This window comes from Oreochromis niloticus, linkage group LG2 (assembly GCF_001858045.2).
Source record: "Oreochromis niloticus isolate F11D_XX linkage group LG2, O_niloticus_UMD_NMBU, whole genome shotgun sequence".
Classification (NCBI taxonomy): domain Eukaryota; kingdom Metazoa; phylum Chordata; class Actinopteri; order Cichliformes; family Cichlidae; genus Oreochromis; species Oreochromis niloticus.
In genome coordinates this window covers 26,414,307-26,433,954 of record NC_031966.2, presented here as the reverse complement: position 1 = coordinate 26,433,954, position 19,648 = coordinate 26,414,307, and the positions used below count along the sequence as shown (strand labels likewise).

Genomic DNA, 19,648 nt, shown 5'->3' with positions numbered 1-19,648 from the left:
TTCCTTTTTGTTTGGAGCATGGAAGCATGCTATATATTCTCCTACTTAGATGGCTCTAGCTAAAAATAACAGAATCACTTCTAAACAGTGTTATATTTGAATCAAACACTTTCCTTCAACAAAAATGTGAAAATATGATGCTTTACTCTCATCTCTGTCAGTGGCTCAGTAGGTAACCCAATGCACCACTATAGGACCTGGTGTTCCCATGCAGAGATGCTGAGTTTAAATCCCCCAAAGTCAGCCAAGAGTGATGTTTAGCAAAATGGACTCACACAGGTTTGCACTAAATGATTGTCAGTGTGATATCTGACTTCGTTTAAACTGCTGTTGTCAGGATTAAACAAATATACTGAAGCAATTCCTCAGCTAGACCCTATCCTATTCCTTCTCCAAACTAATTCAAATAGATACCATACTGAAAGCAAAGTATCTGCTTCACTGTTTTTGTGGTTCACAGGGTTTCAGCATTTACTTGGGGATCTCTTCCATTTAGCCCAAAGCATTCAACCAATGTTTTTAAGAAGCACACACAAGCTCTTTTTATCTTGCTGTTTAAGATAATTATTAGCATAAATCTTGTGCCCAGATGAACAGTTTATGAAGGCTGTTGAAGCCTGTGTGTATTGTTGAGTTTTATTCGTACTGGTACAGGGGAAAAGCTTAGAGTCAGGGATACAGTGCTGTCACAATTATTTGCAAATTTCTTTATTTCTTATTGTTTCATATTTGTCATATTTACATGTTTCAGGTCATTAAGAAAGAAAGAAAGAAAGAAAGAAAGAAAGAAAGAAAGAAAGAAAGAAGGGTCAGATACTTTTTCACTGCACTGTACAGTTAGCTCTCACACTTGATGTGTCACCAACTAGCATATTTAAATAGACAACTTCAATACTAAGAGCATTTCAAAAATCACTGGAATTCTTGCTCAAATGGAATACTGTCTGGGATTTCTGTCTTAAAAGATAGGTAAATGTTTAATATAATATAATATAATATAATATAATATAATATAATATAATATAATATAATATAATATAATATAATATAATATGCATTCGTTAACATTTTGTATATTAAATAAATGAAAAGAGATCCTTTGCTGAACTGTGGCCATTTGTAGTTCTAGCGGTGACCTTTAAAGACTACAATTCCCAAGCGGGGGGAGGAACCTCACGTCTAGCGCACGAGCTCTGTAGACCAACAGTAGCAGCTGGCTGAGCCGAAGAGGCTACTTTGTTAACAGCGAAGCCACCGGAGAGAAAACGGCTAAACGGTTTCTCTCGGAAAAGTGTGAACAGTTTGGGGGAAACGGGGAACCCGAAGGCCTGTCGGTGGGATTTAACGGTGGCAGCTATTCTGTTTTGTGTTATTAACTTTGTTTTTTCGCCGACAAAAAGAGGTCTTACTCAAAGTTGAGCCGTAGAGGAGTTCTCTCGTTCAGGATGTCGGACTGAGACAAAGGGGTCTGGGGGGCATTCCCGACGGAGCGGTGAGTGGAACTACCAAGACTAAAAAAAGAAAGAAAAAGTTTTCTTTGTTGCTGATTGCCGGAAAAATAAGCTGAGTTTGTGATGAGTTGTTCGGCTTTGTGGTATCGTTTTTTTTGTGTGTGTTTTTTTTTTTAAAACAGGCTCAGTATTTCTGAGCTCGGTGGTGGGCACAGTTAACTTGTAGCCCGTCTGTTTGGCCGCAGTCTCGTGGTGCGGAATCGCCTTCAGTCATAACCTAAATGTAGGACTGGTTGGTGATTTGCCGTCGCGACGAACAACCACGTTAAAAAGTGAGATTTTATGGAAGGCTGCTTTGATGAGACTGACCTACAGCGTGGTCGAAGGGGGCATTTAAACGAACCATTACGTTTCCGAACACAGAAAATGGCCTATGCGGAGAAATAGACCTGTGCAGCGAGATAAAGGTGTTTAAAAACTTCAGCAAAAACGCATTTCTCGAAAGGGAATTTATTATATTTTTACTGTCAACAAGAAAAAATACAGCTAGCTTACTAATCCTACATTTTAAATTAAAGAGAACAGTTGTAGAAAGACTTAAATTAAGCTTCACCTTCTTTCCTCTCATGTGGTAAAATCATTCGCAACACTTTCAGTTTGGTGGTTATACTGGCTTGGCCTTGCTTCTTTCTTCAAGTACCTGAACTTTGTCTGATTTTGCTTTCAGCAGGTAAAACTTGGAAAGATGGAGAGGGAGCTGGAATGGTGGAAGGATCAGTTAGCTGCAGATATCCATCAGTCCCTCCGCATTAAGGTGAGTTTGTCTGAACTAAGCTCTGTTTTAACAGGAAGTTTTATTTTGCCGACCTTCTTCTGACTGCTTGCGCTTAGGATAACTTACATTCACTTTTAAAGACAGTAACCCCCTTCCTCTCCTCACAGCACTAGGCTTTTGCAGCTGACATTTTCAAACAGTGAGGCCAAAATCAACAGTCTGTGAATTTAAAAAAATAAAAAACGTGCTACACTTTTGCAGTGCAGTGCTTATCTTTATCACCAGCTCAGAGGAAGTCTAGAAAAACGCCAGCAAACATTGACAGTTTTACTTCTACCTAATCAAATCCGTGAATTAAAGTGATTAACCGTAAGTCAACAAACACTGATGTTAAACTCTCAACTGCAGCTTTGCCAAAATTTGTTACTCAAAGGGATTATAACTGTTTAGTTTTAGTTTTTTAATTGCACTTTAGCCTTGTTCTAAAGACCAAGTGATTACTATTGATTTTCGGAAGAAAATGTTAAAAGTAATTTTTCTTTTTTTGAGCAGTTGTAGCATGCATTTGGATTTAACCCTGAGCTGTATTGATATTCCACAACAAGATGTAATGTTGCGAGGAAAATATAATTACTCGGTCCTGCTGTCTGTTTAAACATAGTCTAAATTAGATTACATGGAGGATTTAAGGCTCATTAATTGAGAACATCTTAATTAACCTCAGAGTGTGATCATATTTCTTCCCCATGTGCCACTTTAATGGAGACATCTGTCACTTTTCTGGCATTTTCATCTTCATAGTGATGGAGCTCAGGTTTAGAAGATCAGGTATCTTAAATGTGCCACAAATCGGAAGAATGTGTGTAGAATGAGGAGTGTAGCGTATCGGGTGGTTGTGAGCTGCATGTAATGAGTCACTCGCTTACATAGCGTTTGAATCGGTTTACGCATGCTGGACAGTGTCTGACTCAGAGCGAGCTGTCAATTACACTGAAAGTCTCTATGCAGAGCTGGAAACAAAACAACACGCCCACTCTTTTCTCATCTGTGACAATGAGAAACATGGTGTCCGTCTCAAGTGTTTCTAGTCAAATCTAAAGCAACTGTCTTCACCACAGTATGATATGCAGCACTAAATGATGTAAAGTTACAATACAGAAATACCTGGTGGATGCCGTGCAGACCTGCCTGTGTTTTACTGCAGTGAGTTAGACAGTTTCAAGTCAGGTTTTTCTCAGTTTCTAAATTATTTTGATCAGGCGACTGATTTGTAAACGGTTGTGGTGTTTTTTTTATACATTTTTTTTCTGGTCATGGACTTTAATCTTTTACCCAAATTCACAGGAGTCTTGTTCGTCTACGCAAGGTCGCAGATACCACTAGATGTCTTCATGCAGAAACACACTACAGTTGTTTCAAAGAAAATTGGGAAGTTCTTGACAATCATTGCTTTACCTAGGCCATATGGGGAATAAAAGATATATAGGAAAGACAACAGAGCATAGAAAATCACATTGGGTTTTAAGTAGTAAAAAAAAAAGATAAGAATCAAGTTAAATAATAATAGTAAAATAAAGTGGATTAAACCAGATAATGCAAATTGAAGCATGGGTACACTGTTATCCCCCGATTACATGTAATAAATGACCATAAGACTTTCATTTGAATTTGAACAGACCTCAAGATTTCAGATTTTGTTCTCAAGACTAAACTGTTTTTATGTTGAAATGACTGTTTACTTATGGATGATTAACCATGCCAGATGAAAAAAGAATGCTGCTTTTAGATGGCTTGAAAGCTGACAAACAGAACAACTCGTTTATCTAGAGTAATTCTTCTTTTTTCTTTTTTTTCCAAAAATAAAATAATTGTCAGTTCCTTTGTTGTTTTATATCTTCAAAAACAGTAAATTTCCATAAACCTGTAATGGAAAAGATTGGTGAGTCAGTGTCAGAACAGTGTTTAAATAGGCCCTCACGCGGTCTTCACATTTCCTGCATGGCGCCTTTACCCCCACAGTCTCATCCAGTCTTAATGATGTGTGCTGCAGCGATAATGCCCTGATGTGGGAGATAGCGGTGGTGTGTAGCATGTGGCAAATTATCAGACATGCAAATCAGTAGGCAGCTGTGGAATCCTTAATTATGGTGCGGATCCCCCACAAAGGCTCCTCTGCACTCCTCGCAGACCCCCCCAGAGCCCTGCAGACTCCAGTAGCCTTCCCCTCTTTTCACATCCACCCCCATTCTCCTGCTGCCCTTGTACCCCGAGACAGACAGATGGAGCAGAGTTTGGGGAGGACTGGGTGATATGATAGGTCATGGCACCGGGGGTTGGTGTTGCTATGTTGATTTGGTAGGGGGTACTGTTTATTTTTAAATTCCGCTGAAGTGCCAGTCTGAGGACTTTTTTTTTTAGTTTTGCATTCACAGCAAATAATTTTTGTGCAGCGTGTCGGCTATAATAGTACACATTTCCATTAGTGCATTTCAGAGAAAGGGCTGATACTAGTATTGGCTGATCTGCCAGGTTTTTTAGCTGCTGCCCTCCAATTTGTGATTCATTATAATGGAAGAATGATAAACAAGAATGGAAGGCAGCAGTTTATGGATATATAACAACTGATTACTAGTCAGATTGGACGATTTGATCCAACCTAAACTATGGGATATTCTTGAACAGCAGTCCCGACATAATGTGGATATTTTCCCTTTATTTTAAGGACCCCTTGCTGGCCCTAAGGAGATTAATCTGCCAATCCTTGATCTCTTATCAAATCCCAAAGCCCTTGTTTTTATACATCCATACAGAGAGCAAAAAAACCCCCATAAAAACAAAAAACATATTCAAGTATTAGTATCATGAATTCAGGGGGAATAGCTGTTCTGTGTACGTGCAGTTCTAAATGTCTCCTATTTCTTACTCTGAGGCAGATTTTGAAACTAGAAACTTGGTCTCTCTCCAGTTTTCTGTAGCTGATTGGGAAGATACCCAATGCTGATTCAATGCAAATGCCCCCAAGTGTCTTCATTCCACTTTGAAACACATGCAGCTAATTGAACATGAATAGGAGATGGGCTAGGGGTGAAACCTAATCCTATCTACCACTCAACCTCCACTGGAGGCCCTCCCCTTCCCTCCCCATACCACATACACAACTCATCACACACAAACCCTCACCCCTTTGTTCAGAGACCCCTGCAATGACCCAGATTAGCTCCAGTTCTCTGCTTCAATGGTGAATTAAATGAAACTGGTCCAGGGTTGAATCATAATCAAGAGTTTTTGGTATAAAATTAATTTCCTTTCTTAATATGAGTATCATACCCACCACTCTCCTAACAGTAGTGAATCTAGTCAGCATGGGTCACCATTATTATGCATATTCTCTTCAACCCCCACGCTTTTTCATCACTGCTTCCTGCCCACCCTGTTCCTCTCACACCCCGTTGTTAACATCTCTGTTATCTTTTCTCTCCTCAGGAGCTGAAGTTGCCGGCCTACCGGGCCCATTCTCCCCAGATTGGCATGCGACGGTACTTTGCAGACTTGTTGGCCATCCTGAGTAATCGCTACCAGCTATGTCCTACAGCACGTCACTTGGCAGTCTACCTCCTGGACTTGTTCATGGACCACTATGATGTGGCTGTCAGGCAGCTCTACGTCATTGCTCTCTCCTGTCTGCTGCTAGCTAGTAAGTTCAGAATCAGCTCTTTATTTTCTCAAAACTTGCCCCTTGCTTTTTCTATATTCCAAGCACTTAAAAAAATATTGTCCTTGATAAAAATCCTAAACGTTATCTCAAAATAATCCCATCATGCTTTTAAATGGATTAGAGGTAATTTCACACCTTTTGATAGCTGAACGTGTTATCACACAGGTAATAAATGGGCTGCTGTTAGAGAAACCTTGTTCTCTAACACTATCTTTCACAAGTTAGCCCCACTATTCAAGTTGATTGGAATTAGTTTATTTATGAAGCCATGGCTGTTTGGGTCTGTGTTTTTGATACTCTGTGTTTTAGAGCAATAAATATAAAAAACGCTTGGTTGTGGTGCTTTTTGGCTTGTGTCTTCTAACGTAAAAAGGACCATATGAACATGTTAAGAAGCATGAAGTTGATTTTCTTTCTTAAAACTCTTTTTTTTTTTTTTTTTTAGATGAAAGTTTTAATTGATGTTCTAGATGATTTTCTTAAACTTTAATCTGACAGGAACCTTTACTGAGGTTAAGGTTTAAGTTCTCATCTTAAAAAGTGTTATATTTCATCTTGTAACTACACATGGTTGCACTGTGAGTCTGTTGTGCTAAAAGAAATGCTTTGACTGTGGTTTGTGCACAGATGGCACAAGGTGAAACACTTCCTGCAACTAAGCTATTTTGAGTTACACTCTAGAGATGCTTTTTTCCCCTTCCAGCTCCACCTTCTAACTGAACCGTATTGACAGTTTACTGTTCACTGAGTTGTTGGTTTAAGATAAAACCAGGTTTCCAATGTGACAGCATGATGGTTCCATTGTTTTTGAGAAACCGTTGGGATTATGCTCATGCCTGCAGAACTTTATCTCTATTTTTGATCCTTGTTGTAATATGATCTGAGCGACTACCTCAGTTTGAGCCTGAGATGAACTAGTGTTGCACTTTCTGAGGTTAAAATGTCCTCTAATTAAAGCTGCAACATTTTGTTCTTTAAAAAAAAACTCTTATTGAAAACATTTAATTGATTGCAAATTCCAGCTTACACAACATCCCAATGCAAATCTAATTTACTACCATTAGATGTTCACTCTAATGGCACTTTTCTGCTATGATCAGCAGAGAAAGTATGGAGATACTGTGTGCTTTCTTATTGTCAGCAAACACTTAAAAAGACCAAATCCAGCTGTGATTTGAGCCTGCTAATAGACTGTTGTTTTCCATCTTTGTCATAGAACTCCTTTGTTGTTTCAAACTTATTAAAAATGCATCAGTGTGCACAGATGTGAATGCTTTGGTTGTAGTTGCATCCATTTCAAGATGTCTTTGTTTCTGTAGAAGTGAGTGAAGTAGTGGTTTAGTTTGATTAGTAACAATTTGCTTTTCTGCTCTGAAGTCAAAAAATGTTTCTTTGTGTTTTGTGTAAAGCAGGTGTGTTAATCAATCTCACCCCCTCCCCCCTAGTGCTGATGCAGGGTGTAGGTTGTGTGGTAGTTATTAGTGTCTGTATGCCTGTCTGGTGATTAACAGACTGTGAGGATTTCTGTACGTTAATGTAGCCCTTGGCATCATGGGTAATTAGACTAATGATGCTGTCAGAGTAAGAGTCTGGAACGGGGCCTGTTCACTTGGGAGGGCTCAGTTAGTGTGTGTGTGTGTGTGTGTGTGTGTGTATGGATAGTCACATACATGCCGCTTTTGCAATCAGAAGTCTCTGTGGTGTGATAAATTTGAATATAAGACTTGAAAGAGGTTTTATTTAAAATCAATCTCCTGAGAATCCAAGAATAGCTTTGTGAGTTTGTTAATTTAGTGATATAATTATTATCAACTCAACCTGGAAAGAGGTTATCCTTCTAATCACTAATAATTAATCAATTTCAGAAAAAAAAAAAATCTTTTGATTGTGGCTTTCAGATACCAAGGCTTTATCTTGCTCTCCTCCGTGTTCTCAATCCTCCAGGACTTGAGGGAGTCTCTGTCATGATTGATGAGGGCTTGAAAGTGCATTTGAATCAAAGTTGTCTCGGGTTTTCATCTGTGCCTTGGAATCTGGCCTAGTTATTGAACAACCTCCCCAGGTCTAACTGACTGCCTTTGACAGGCACGTACATTGTCTTTCTTTAAACTTTCCTGGCTTCCAAACTCTGTTAATTAATCAGTACCTCTTTTATACTTCACAGCAGTCACTGCCTAATCCTGTTACTCCATTATATGTGTGTTTTTGTGGGAACTTGTGAGTGCTTGTGTTTACGCAAAGGTGAGCTCCTCTTCATTTGTGGTAATGTTATGGTCATTTTTTTATAAACCAATTAAGTGGAATTGAGGTTTATTGACTGTTAATTTTTATTTTAAGAAGAAAGCCAATATATTCCCTCAGAATTAAGTATATGTTGTGTTGAAGTCCTGCAGTGATACATCAGTCTTCTTGATATTTTTTTTTTTCTGATCAGGACAGGTGAACGCTCCTGAATGAATCTCATTTACAAGCTCTCGCTGAAAGTGGTTTTTAATATTTTGTTCCATGAGCCCTACAAGAAAAGAGCATCCTGTGAAACAACACAACTAAAGAGACTCAGTCATACTGACTACATCGTGCACTTACATAGGCGTCGGAGCCCGGGGGTGGGGAGGAACTGTGTGCCGAGGGGCACCTGCCATATGCTCTCCGAGTCAGGCCTCAAACAAAAGCCAGTCAATGCAAGCAGGCCAGCCAGCCAGCCAGCCAGCCAGACCCTTCCCATAGAGGGGGAGGGGAGCACACTCCAAGGGGTGGAGGTTGTTGTGTGTGCAGGCGTGTGTTTGTGTGTGTGTGTGTGTATGGTAGAGATTTGCCGTAAGCTAATGTCACTAAAAGAGGACGTGGTTGCTGTGGCAACCTTGTGATAAACCCACTGAGTTCTTTCTTGTGGTCACCTAATTAAAATCCACATTCATGTCTGATCCATTTCAGAGTTTGCCATTAAAAGGGCGCCACTATTACCACCAACACACATACATAAAACTGGCTTGTTCTGGTAATGTCCCTTTACCTTCTGCTGCTGCTGGCTCTGTTTCCTCCTCGTTCTCTCACCTTGTCAGGGTCGGGCAGAGAGAGCCAGTCCTGGGACAGGATAGCCAGTAAAAAGCACTCCCACATCCCTGAGGGGGTTGGGAAATGAGTGGAGTGGTACTTCAAAGGCAGGTTGGCTGCTGATGTTAAACAGGGTAGAAAGGGAGGGCGAGGTGGTAGCCTGCAAAATGGGAGATGTTAGAACTGAACCACTCAGCGGGGTACCCTAAAATGTTGATTAATAGGGGACTCACTTCCCTCGCTGTCCAAATCTGTGATTCTGATGGAACGGTTGACATGTGGTCACAATAAAGAAGTGTTGTGATCCACAAGTTTGCTTGAAAATGTTCTTAAAAATATCCATAAACAGATGCGGCAGTCCATCTTTTTGTTTGAGATCTTTTGTGTAATTATAACCCACAACTGCAAGCAAATGTCAATATTTAGTCGAATTTTGTGTTTTGTTGTGCAATGCCTGAAGCTCTGTTTCCCCACAAACTCCCTGTGTCACCACACATACTGCATGGCATTTCACACAGTCAGCCTCTGAATCCCCCCACACATTCTCACACACATATATACATGCAGGACTGAGTCTTCTCAGTTTCTCCCTGCTCACCCAACCATTCAGCATCAGGGGTCAAGGGTCGGCCCAGGCCTACATTGTAAGAGCTGGCAGAACCAGGGGTGTCAACACAGAGGTTCTGTGATGGAGCTGTGACCAATTTTTCCCTGCCAATGAAAGATGAACCGACAAATTCATTGTGTTTAAAGAGCTGAGGAAATTCCTTTATGGCTGTCAAGTTGAAGAGAGAAAGCAGGGTGAACTTTATTTGTGTGAGATTATCAGCATTAATTGATAGCAGTAACAAATCCTGTTTGGGAAGTCATTCACATGTACACAGAGCTGTTGGTCGATTTCTTTGAAGCTTTGTTGTGTATAAAGTCTTTTTTTGTCATTCAGGGCTTCTGGTTTAATGTGTCCCTTTTCAAATATATATTTAGATTTTCACCAAGAAATCTGGAAAGACGCTTAAATGGTTTTAGATCTGGTGGAGAACTACCAGGTGAAGAAAGTTTGAAGGCTGATTGAAAACTGGTAGAGTTGCACATTGTCAGCAAAATGGAGTGAAACAGAAAATGAGTCCTGTCTGTGTAAGAGTACAACTATCAGGTTTCCTAACAGCCCCTATCACTCTAAACTGCTTTCCATCTCCACCCCCAACTCCCATTTCTTCCCTAAATGACACACCTGGGAGGAAGCCTTGCATCGTGGTGTTACCTCTTCCTAACCCTTAACCTGTAACACACATCATTAAGTCTGAATATTTTCAACAACCTGCTCTACATTTTCTCATCATTATTATCACCAGTGGGTTCTGTGAGAAATGGGTGTCTTGTAGTTGCTCTGTATGGAGAAGTAGCAGGTTTAGATGAAAAGGAAAGCTTTTAAATAAAACCTCTGGAGTGTCACTCTATGCTCCTTACTGACTTGAGATACAATCATGTTAGCCGTCTGCATTCCAGGTGAGCTGAACTCACAGGAGAGGAATGCATCATCTCTTTCATACTGGCAACAGTGAAACGGCACACTGTTATCCCAATAAAATAACAGTGAGAAGATATGATACAATTTACAAAGCCAAACACTGACATTAGTACTTGTATGATTGTATGTATGATTAGTACTGGTATGTGTACACTTGTGGATTTAACAGGGTAGTGCTATATACTATTTTGCACAGTTGGTTTTGTTTTATACTTTTCAAAACAGATGGAAATGACTCTATAATGCTATTTAGCTCTGGATATTTATCATTTAACAATAATTTTATATGACAAAAGTTTTGGTAAGTAATTAACGATTTAAATAGTATTTGAAGACAAATGTCTCAAATTAGTCTAAAGTAATTTTCTTACTGTAGTTCATCTTGTCCATTGTCTCCTGAAAAGCAGAGTTAGATTTTAGATGCTGTTGTAGGAGGAAAAAAAACTATGATCCTAGAAGTCCTAGAAATGGTATTCCGACGTCACAGAGTTTCTGCTAGAAACATGAAGTTTGTTTGATGTCCACTCCACCACCGCTCCACCTGGTAATCTCAAAAATAGATCCTGGCTGCACTGTATGTGTGAAAATGACTTAAGCCTTCTGTTAGAGGAAATTATATGTTTTCATTTTTGACTGCTGTTTGGATAAAAATGTGAAAATTGGGGAACATTATCTTTCAATTTTGAGGAACACATTGGCTATTTTTCACTATTTCTTAACTTAATTAAAGCTAGTTAATCAGAAAAAACTATGAATAGATGGCTGAATAATGTATAGTTACATTTTTAGTGCTCTTTTAGATAAACATTCCAAATGGTAACTGGTCTGATTTATTGTGCTTCAGGAAAAATAGAACCAGCAACTACTTGTAGTCTTAGTTGTAGGCTTTTTGATTTCATCTGTCTGTTATGGTGCAGGCTTTCTGTCGTTCAGAACAAGATTCCTCAGACCGACCCATGTCGGTGGTGGAGAGAGAGCTATGTTACACTGTATTCGCCACACATGAAAAAGACTTGCTGCTGCAAGTGTGTGTCCAATCTAGTGAAGTATAATTAAACTTTTTTGTTCAAGAGGAGCACTCTGTCATCGCCACTAAGCGCAGTATCACAGTATGTGTTTAGGTTAGACAGTCGAATCATTCCTCAGACAGCCTCTTGGAGCATGCTCTCGTGTACCGGGAATGGCAGCAATGCATCATACAAGAATGTCTTAATCTTACTGCAAATCAGAAACGGAGTTGGTGCGAGACACTCTTATTATGTATATGTTATGGCTGTTTAGGGTTATTCTCTAGTGAGCTGAGGCACGCAGAGAAGCACAAAATGTGCTAATCTTGATCAAGCCTATCTGTTAGTGTGATTGCATGTAGTTCAGACTTGTTGAATATGAAGTGTAAATGACACGAGGATGCCCTTTCAGACATTAAGTTGCTATATTCAGATGCTTTCAGATTGCAGGAGAGAAGTGGGTGGGTGAATAAAGTGAATTTATTCACCATCCTGTGTTTTTTGATGATGTGTTCACTTACTGAAATGACACACTGCAATGTCCACGATATTAATTTAAACCTGTTTCTGGTTTAAAGTCTTGTTATGGTTTTGCAGATTTAACTGAAGATTATTTTTGGTCACTCATTGTTGTAAACCAGAGGAATAAGCACAGAACACAATAAGGAGCTTGACTTGTGTCTCTTAGGATCAAAGAGACTGGGGTTATGTGGAGATAGGGGGGCAGTGATGCCTTTTTATGGCAGTGTCTGTGTGGACATAGCAGTCTAGGAGCAGACAGGGACCTGATCCAGAGGATATGAGGGTGAGAGAATGGGACAAGTGTGGACTGAGCCATGGACTGAATCCGAGTGGTTGTAAAACAGCGCTGTTTCTTTGTGCTTCCTGTTCTGCCTGATAGACACGATTACTGCTTCTCTACTAATTACTGTCTCACCCCCACATCCCTCCACGTTGGCCTGCCAGTCCCATTCCCTCTCTTCCTCCCCCTGCTTAATGGTGGTTTGCAGCCCAGGTGATAAAATTTACACTTGTACGAAGACACTCTGCTCTACTAGACGTGGGCTCAAATATGAAAATGAGGTCTGTTGAAGACAATGACAGTAACGGGTAATTCTTGCTGTTTGCTTATAACTGTAGCCGGGTAAGGTCAGTAAAGCTCCTGTTTTCAGTTGTTCGTTGGCCTTGTCTTAGATTTGAAGATTTACCCCTGCGGAGAGTTTTCGTTGTTTCCAGATTAATGCATATTTTCACCAAGCTGAAGCGTGACATTTTAATCCTACCAGCGTGATATAATGGGGTGACATTTTGTCTCCAGGCAGGAAAAATATGTATTTTTGATTATTGAAATGTCTGCAAATAAATTTCTTTTCTCAATGTTATACTATGTAAATACTGTCCTTAAAAAGAAAGCGAGAGAGGGCAAATTGGACATTTAGGCATAAATATGCTTTAATAAACATGACAAGTTTGGTGGTCCTCAAAATTAGAAAAATAATTAATTAGTCAGATCGATATTGGCTTATTGTTAAGCAGTTGGGTTATCTGTATTTTTTGCAAATGGTCCCTGGCAACACGATCACATGCAGTCGTTGTCAGGGCCAAAGAAATATTTAATCTAGTTTAGAAACCTTTTCTCTCTTTCTTTGTCTATAATACAGCACTGATTTATTTATGTGTTTATGTATTTATTTATTTTTTTGTTAAATGCTTCTCTTAGGTGCTTCGCAATTAAACTAAACTGTATTAACTTGATCTGTTCCTATTTAGCAAGTCTAAGCAGTATGAAAACATTTGTTGCAGAATATTATTTTGTAATCATTGACTATATTTTTGGTGTAATTTATCTGCTAGGATGCACTTTTATATGTCCACAGGAGGACTTATACGTGTTTAAAAACTGCTTATAGCTACATTATGTTTCATCCCATAACCCATTTGTTTAATTTTAAAGTGTCTTATTGCACAGCTAAATGTCCAAGGTTTCTTCCCAATAATTAAAAGCAGTATTTAAAAAAATGTGAGCTCTGGCTTTGAGAGCCAGCAACTTCCATTGCGAGTTAGTAGTAAAAGCTGCATGCAGTTCGTTGCAGGCTTTAAAGAGAAGTCTGTATCAGTGTAACCCGACCCCTCCTCTCCCTCATTCTTAATGTTTGAGAAGAGGCCTGTTGGACCCTTGGATTAAAGGCAGAAACACCCCACTTCATTGGTCACATGGACCCCTGAGGCCTCAGGGCTGTTGCTATGGAAAGCAGGAAGTCTTAGGACGGGGAGGGGGACTCACCAAAAATGACATTGCTCTAATGTCTGCGAGGATCTGGAGTGAGACAAAGGGACAAAAGTACTGGGGATTGAGCAGACCGTGTTTTTCATAGAAAGTCCTTTTATGGTCCACTGTAAGCCTCCCTGGGCTTATTAGCGTAATCACTTTGGTCTATGGCCAGATGTTCAGGAGTAGCCAACTTAATTGCTAATTCTTAGTAGGTAATAAACTGCTTTAGAGCTAACCGTAAACCTGCTGCACATGATGGTTGTCTTGTTAAAAAAAAGAGGGAAAACAATTAAATAACATTCTTGTGCAAAGATCATCATCACCCTTTTCCAGATGCAACTCATTCTGGTTCTGATTTTCCATTCTTACTTTCCTGTCAGTACATGAGATGATGTTAGTTATGAATTGCATGTTTTTGTCACTATAAGAGGTGCAGCTTATGACGGTTTAAATGAGTTGGTTCATATTTTATAAACCCATTAAAGCCTACAAAATGTATTTTATATTTTTAAAGATGGTAAAGACTTTTTTTTGGTTGAAAATCTTTATCCATAACACAAAAAACATATCTAAAAGTCTTCAGCATTTGTGTAAGGTTTTATATTTTTAAGAACTTGCAAGCTAAGTGCAATACAGAGGTTGCTTCCTTGAATACATATGTAAACTGTTACATAAGTTAAATAAATATTAGATGTTTCTATTGTTTGTCTTTATGGCTCTAAAGTCTGAAGGCGTAACTAAAGTTTTATAGCCACCCTCACTACATCTTTGCTTCTTTGCAGGCAAATTTGAGGAGAAGGAGGACCGGGTCCCCAAACTGGAGCAGCTGAACTCTCTGGGGTTCATGTGCAGCCTAAACATAGTTCTCAACAAGAAGGATCTGATCAAAATGGAGCTCCTGCTGCTCGAGACCTTTGGCTGGAATTTGTGTATGCCCACACCCGCCCACTTTATTGACTACTACCTCCATGCCTCAGTGCAGGAGGGCGACCTCTACAATGGCTGGCCACTGTCCTCCCTCTCCAAGACCAAGGCTTTCATGGAGAAATACACACACTACTTCCTGGAGGTTTCATTGCAGGGTGAGTTTAAAAGAGGGTAGTGAACTGGACTTTACTTAATGTGTCACACAGGTATTGAACATAGAGTGATGATCTTTTTTCTCTTTTACAGACCATGCTTTTCTGAGTTTCAGACCATCCCAGGTTGCTGCTGCGTGTGTGGCAGCATCTCGTATTTGCCTTCAGATTTCTCCAAGTTGGACAACTGCTTTGCATTTACTAACAGGCTACACATGGGACCACCTCACCCAGTGCATTGAGCTGATGTTGCTGTAAGGGACACATAAACCCACACATTTCTTGACTAATTTCATTTTTTTTCAGGGGGTGTGATAACGACTGAAATATGTGCCTTTCCCTTTTAGTGCTCATGACAACGATGTGAAGGAGGCCAATAAAGCCAAATCCACGCCTCCTCACCGGCCCTCCTCTCTGCAGTCCCAGCCGCAGACCTCTCACCTCTCTCCAGTGTCAGCCATCCAGAGACCAGCCTCCTCCACACCACAGCTGCTCTTTCAGCCAGATAGCTTTCCACACATTTCCCAGCATTCCCCATCCCTGTCCCAGCTGCAGGCACTAGCTGACTCCCAGGCTTTGGGGTCTGTGGTAAACATGTCTCAGGACTTTCTTCAGAGTCACAGGATGGGTCTTCTAGCTGGGGCCGCCTCCATCACTCCTGCGGGGGCGTTCCCCTCCTACCCAAGCCTAACCTCAGGTCTCCAACCGGGGGCACGTGGGCTGCCGCTCCAGGGCCCTATTTCTGTGCAGATGGCCCTTGCTGGAGAGCCGCGACATTGTCTGAGCATGGCTTACAGTGGGAGCTACCTGGGGGCTCATCACATGTTCACAGCTGGCTGCTTTGACAGGTGACGCCAGGAGACGGAGAGGGAACGCAAACCCCCACTGGAGTCCGCTGATAGAGACCTCCAAATCCCCAAACACCCACTTACAGACCTCCTCTCTCTCTCCGTCGCCACCGCAACAGCTTCAGCTTGCCCAGCTCCCTCGTCCCTCTCACAGAGACGCCTCAGACGCAAACAGAGGTCCAAAAGCAAGACAGATCCAGTGGAAGTCATCACACTGACATGACAACTGTTCCTCTGCCTCATGAAATACTGAGGCGCTGCGAAATTCTTATCCCTATATTCCGAGCTGACTTTATAAATCTGTGTTATTTTGAGACTGTCATCACTGTGAATGAGATGAAAGCAGCCGTGTGATCCAACACCCACCTCATTCAGTGCCTGTTCTCAGTTGTGATAGCTGAGCCAATTTTAGAAGTGCACAGAAGACAAAGTATTTGTGATAAGCATATCTTGCTGCTTGACGTTTTAATTTTTGTTTTTTTAAATTACTAATCCCAAAAATTGAACACGTGTTATAGAGGAAATTTGGCTGATATTGTTTTTTTTTTTAAAGCCACCATTTCAGAGCGATGAAAGAAATGGAGGCTTGTTGCTGACGTGGCAGGGCACAAAGAGACTGTGTATGTCAGTGGAAATTTTACTTGTGTCTCCTGCACGTCATTGAACATTGATCTAATGAGCTGAAGGGCTTCTCTGAGAATTCCTCACAACATAAGACCTCAGAGGGGACGAAGAAGTCATTGTTCTGTGCACAGCAGGTGAAGTCCGCAGCTCGATCAGACCTGCGGTATTTTTATCCCCCCCTCCCTCGTCATCTTTTTTCTCTCTCACCTCCAAAGTCGAGCCTTGTGGCTGAGCCCTCAACGCATGCAGGTGAACGTGTGGCTCTGTTAAAGCTGCAGGCTTTGTCATGCTAAAGTTTTAATTTCTCCAGCACCACTCAAAGAATTAAAAGACAAACTGATGTGACTGGACCAGCGTGGTGAAGGAGACACGACGCTGGTGTGTGTTGTACATATGAATTGCTGCTGCCTTCTGAACTGTTGGTTCTGTGTCTGTGTTAATGACTCAAATGTTTACATGAACCACTAAGTATCAGGGACTTTAACAAGATTATACTTGAATATGATGCCATTGAAACATGTCATAGCTTTTATTTATGACTTTTTTTTAAAAATATTCATTTTTAATATTATGTAGTTTTTTTGCCAGCTTAGAAATCCACCGTTGGTCAGTTAGTTTTCTTTGTAACTGTTCATAGAAACAGGCTCAGGTTTTAAGGCTGAAGCTAGCAGCCTTTCCTTCATTATTCTGTGCTTATGCTTTAAAGTGGATGCTAATTCAGCATCTGCGGGGGCTGTAATACTCCCCTTCTTCATCACTGGACCATACTGTGTAGAACTCAGTAACTGAATGCATGAAATAGTCTGCTACATAGCTGAATAAGCCCACGGTTGCTTGTTTGACACACCAGGATCTGCAGCCCGTTGTTTCTAATTGTTCCACATTTCTTCAGTCTTCCCGGTGCCGGCTGGTATCATAGTGATACTGTAACTTTGCTGACTCCAATTTCGGGATCTTTTTTACTATATTTTGACTGAATTAGGGCTGCAAATCGTCTATTTGGGTTTTAGGTTGAGGAACTGTGTGATATTTCTGAAATCAGCTTAAAAACATTAATGATGTTTGATGTATTCATACTTTTTTTTTTTTTTTTTTTAACTCTACTTAAATATAGAAAATCTGCAGTTATATATGGCGAAGAAAAGCAGGCTGGAGTCAGGAAACATTTAAAGTACACATCAGTGAATCTGTTAATTGTTCACGCTGTTGACTGAACTTAAAGTGTCTTCTCAGCTTTGTAGAAAACTGTGATGTTGTTCTGGAAGAAGTGTAAACTCAGATATGCTACTTGGAATTTCTTGAACCTTGAATTGCCTGTCGTTTAAATGTCCCGACTTTTCACTTCACTCTGGTGTTAGTTGTTGACGTTGGGGAGCCTCCTCATGTCCGTGCCTTGTCGTGAGCAGCTGTCAGGCTCACAGACATGTACAGATATTTGTTAGACAACACTACATGAAGCTTCCTGAAACAGCATTACCCAGATTCATATAATCCTGCATCCACCAAAAGGACTTGTTGATGCGTTTCAGTCATATGAACTATGATACTATGCCTTTTTGTTTTCTAACTCTGTGTACAGTTTTGTTGTATTTTATGCATTCCATTTGTCTTCATTATATTTTAGTTCAGTCTTTTTCATATTCTTTCATTGAATGCTGTTGGTGTGAATTAGATTTGTTTTTTGTTTTTTAGTTAAATTTTCTTTCTCACAATTCAAGAGCAACTTCTCATTGAGGTGTCAAAGGTGCAATACGTTGTTTTTGTTTGTTTAAATTGACCACAGCCATCACTGTCTCATGTTTACCACTGGTTCATCTTTTATAAGTTATATATAATTTTTTTTAATAATTGTGACTTGACTTGCTGTAAGCTGGACCTCCTCTAGAGGGGGGCGGCGGGTTCTGAACACAATGAATATGTTGCATATTGCAGCATCAGGCTTGGGAGTGATAGATATTACCGAATGCATTTGTCTTTTAGCCAGTTTAACCATGCTCTTTTTGCTTTTCTTTTTTTCCATAAGAAATGCTGATGCCAGTCACACCAAACAACCCTCGTCTAATGTGATAGTAACGAAATGACACCACAAACATCCAATTTGTATTTTTATATTCTTTTGTAGCCTTGGTTTATGTGACACTGAATGATAAAATGATCTGTTTTTATCATAAGGTGCCATGAAAAAAATAAACACACAAGTGATTGAAGTGAGTGTGTGAAAGGTGTGTTTCTTCTCAAGTGCCTGCAGCTTTTCGGGTGCACTATGGTTTCCACTGTTACTTTGTCTTAGAGAGAAGACAATGTAACAACTCCTGCAGGTTTTATACATAGCCCTCCAGCTGTGACCACATGCTGTCACTGCAGCACACCATTCATTAAACCTGCCCTGCGTTGAGCTAAAGCCACTGGAGCAGTTTAAATACATTTATTTAAGTGCTGTTTCTCGCGTTCTTTTCTTCTGCTTTAAAATAATAAAAATACCTGGCACAGGTGTTTAGATTATGCATGAATGCAGTCTAGCATGTGCATACTCTTCCAGCACTTTGCAGTTAAGGTCGAATCTAAAGCAAATAATTTAATCAGTCAGTCCCACACTGTAACCACTGGTGGGGTAGTAAAGGAGCAGCATTGCTAATCAGAGTGCTGATGAACAAGTTAAGAATAATAAGAATAAGAATAACTTTATTTATCCCGAGGGAAATTCTTTTGTCATGTACATGCTCAAAGCAGCAGGAGAGACAGAGGAACAGATAAATAAGATGATATACAAGATATACAATAAGAATAGTAGTATACAGTAATGTACAGTAGTAGGATAGTGCAAGACATGGTATCAAATAACTCTAATGAAGTAATATAAATGACTGTATCCTGGAGAATAAATAACTTAACTATTAGTGCAGGCGATTCTAGAAAGTGACATAGTATTGTGCAATAGAATAAAGGGAGTAGCAGCGTATGATGGGGGGAATGAAACAAATATATAATATTCAATAGGGTACTATTGGATAATATTGCACGGTCTGAAAAGGAACAGAATAACATAGGTAATAGTCTCAGGAAAATCACCTACAGAGTGAGGAAGAGTTATACAGTCTTATTGCCACCGGCACAAAGGATTTACTGTGGCAGTCAGTTCTGCATTTTGGGGCAATGAGTCTTTTGCTGCATTTGCTCCGATGGTCCATCATGGGGGCGTGCATGATAGAAAGAAGCTTTTTTAGCATTCTCCTCTCAGACACCTCCTCCAAGTCTGACACCCAGGACAGAACCAACCGTTCAGCCTGTTGGCATC

General features: G+C 40.2%; 1 protein-coding gene across 2 annotated transcripts; it reads left to right on the top strand.

Moving 5' to 3' along the window:
- The first annotated feature begins 1,197 nt into the window (after positions 1 to 1,197).
- ccnjl (cyclin J-like) lies at positions 1,198 to 18,560 on the top strand. Of its 2 annotated transcripts, none has more exons than XM_003455194.5 (6): positions 1,198 to 1,492; positions 2,182 to 2,265; positions 5,710 to 5,920; positions 14,585 to 14,884; positions 14,976 to 15,135; positions 15,229 to 18,560. In XM_003455194.5, the coding sequence occupies exons 2-6, from the start codon at positions 2,197 to 2,199 to the stop codon at positions 15,731 to 15,733; spliced, it is 1,245 nt and encodes a 414-aa protein (XP_003455242.1). In that variant the 5' UTR covers positions 1,198 to 1,492; positions 2,182 to 2,196; the 3' UTR covers positions 15,734 to 18,560. The 2 variants fall into 2 exon arrangements, with proteins under 2 accessions (XP_003455242.1, XP_005467872.1); XM_005467815.4 differs by having other exon boundaries at positions 1,199 to 1,492; positions 2,179 to 2,265.
- The last annotated feature ends 1,088 nt before the right edge of the window (positions 18,561 to 19,648 follow it).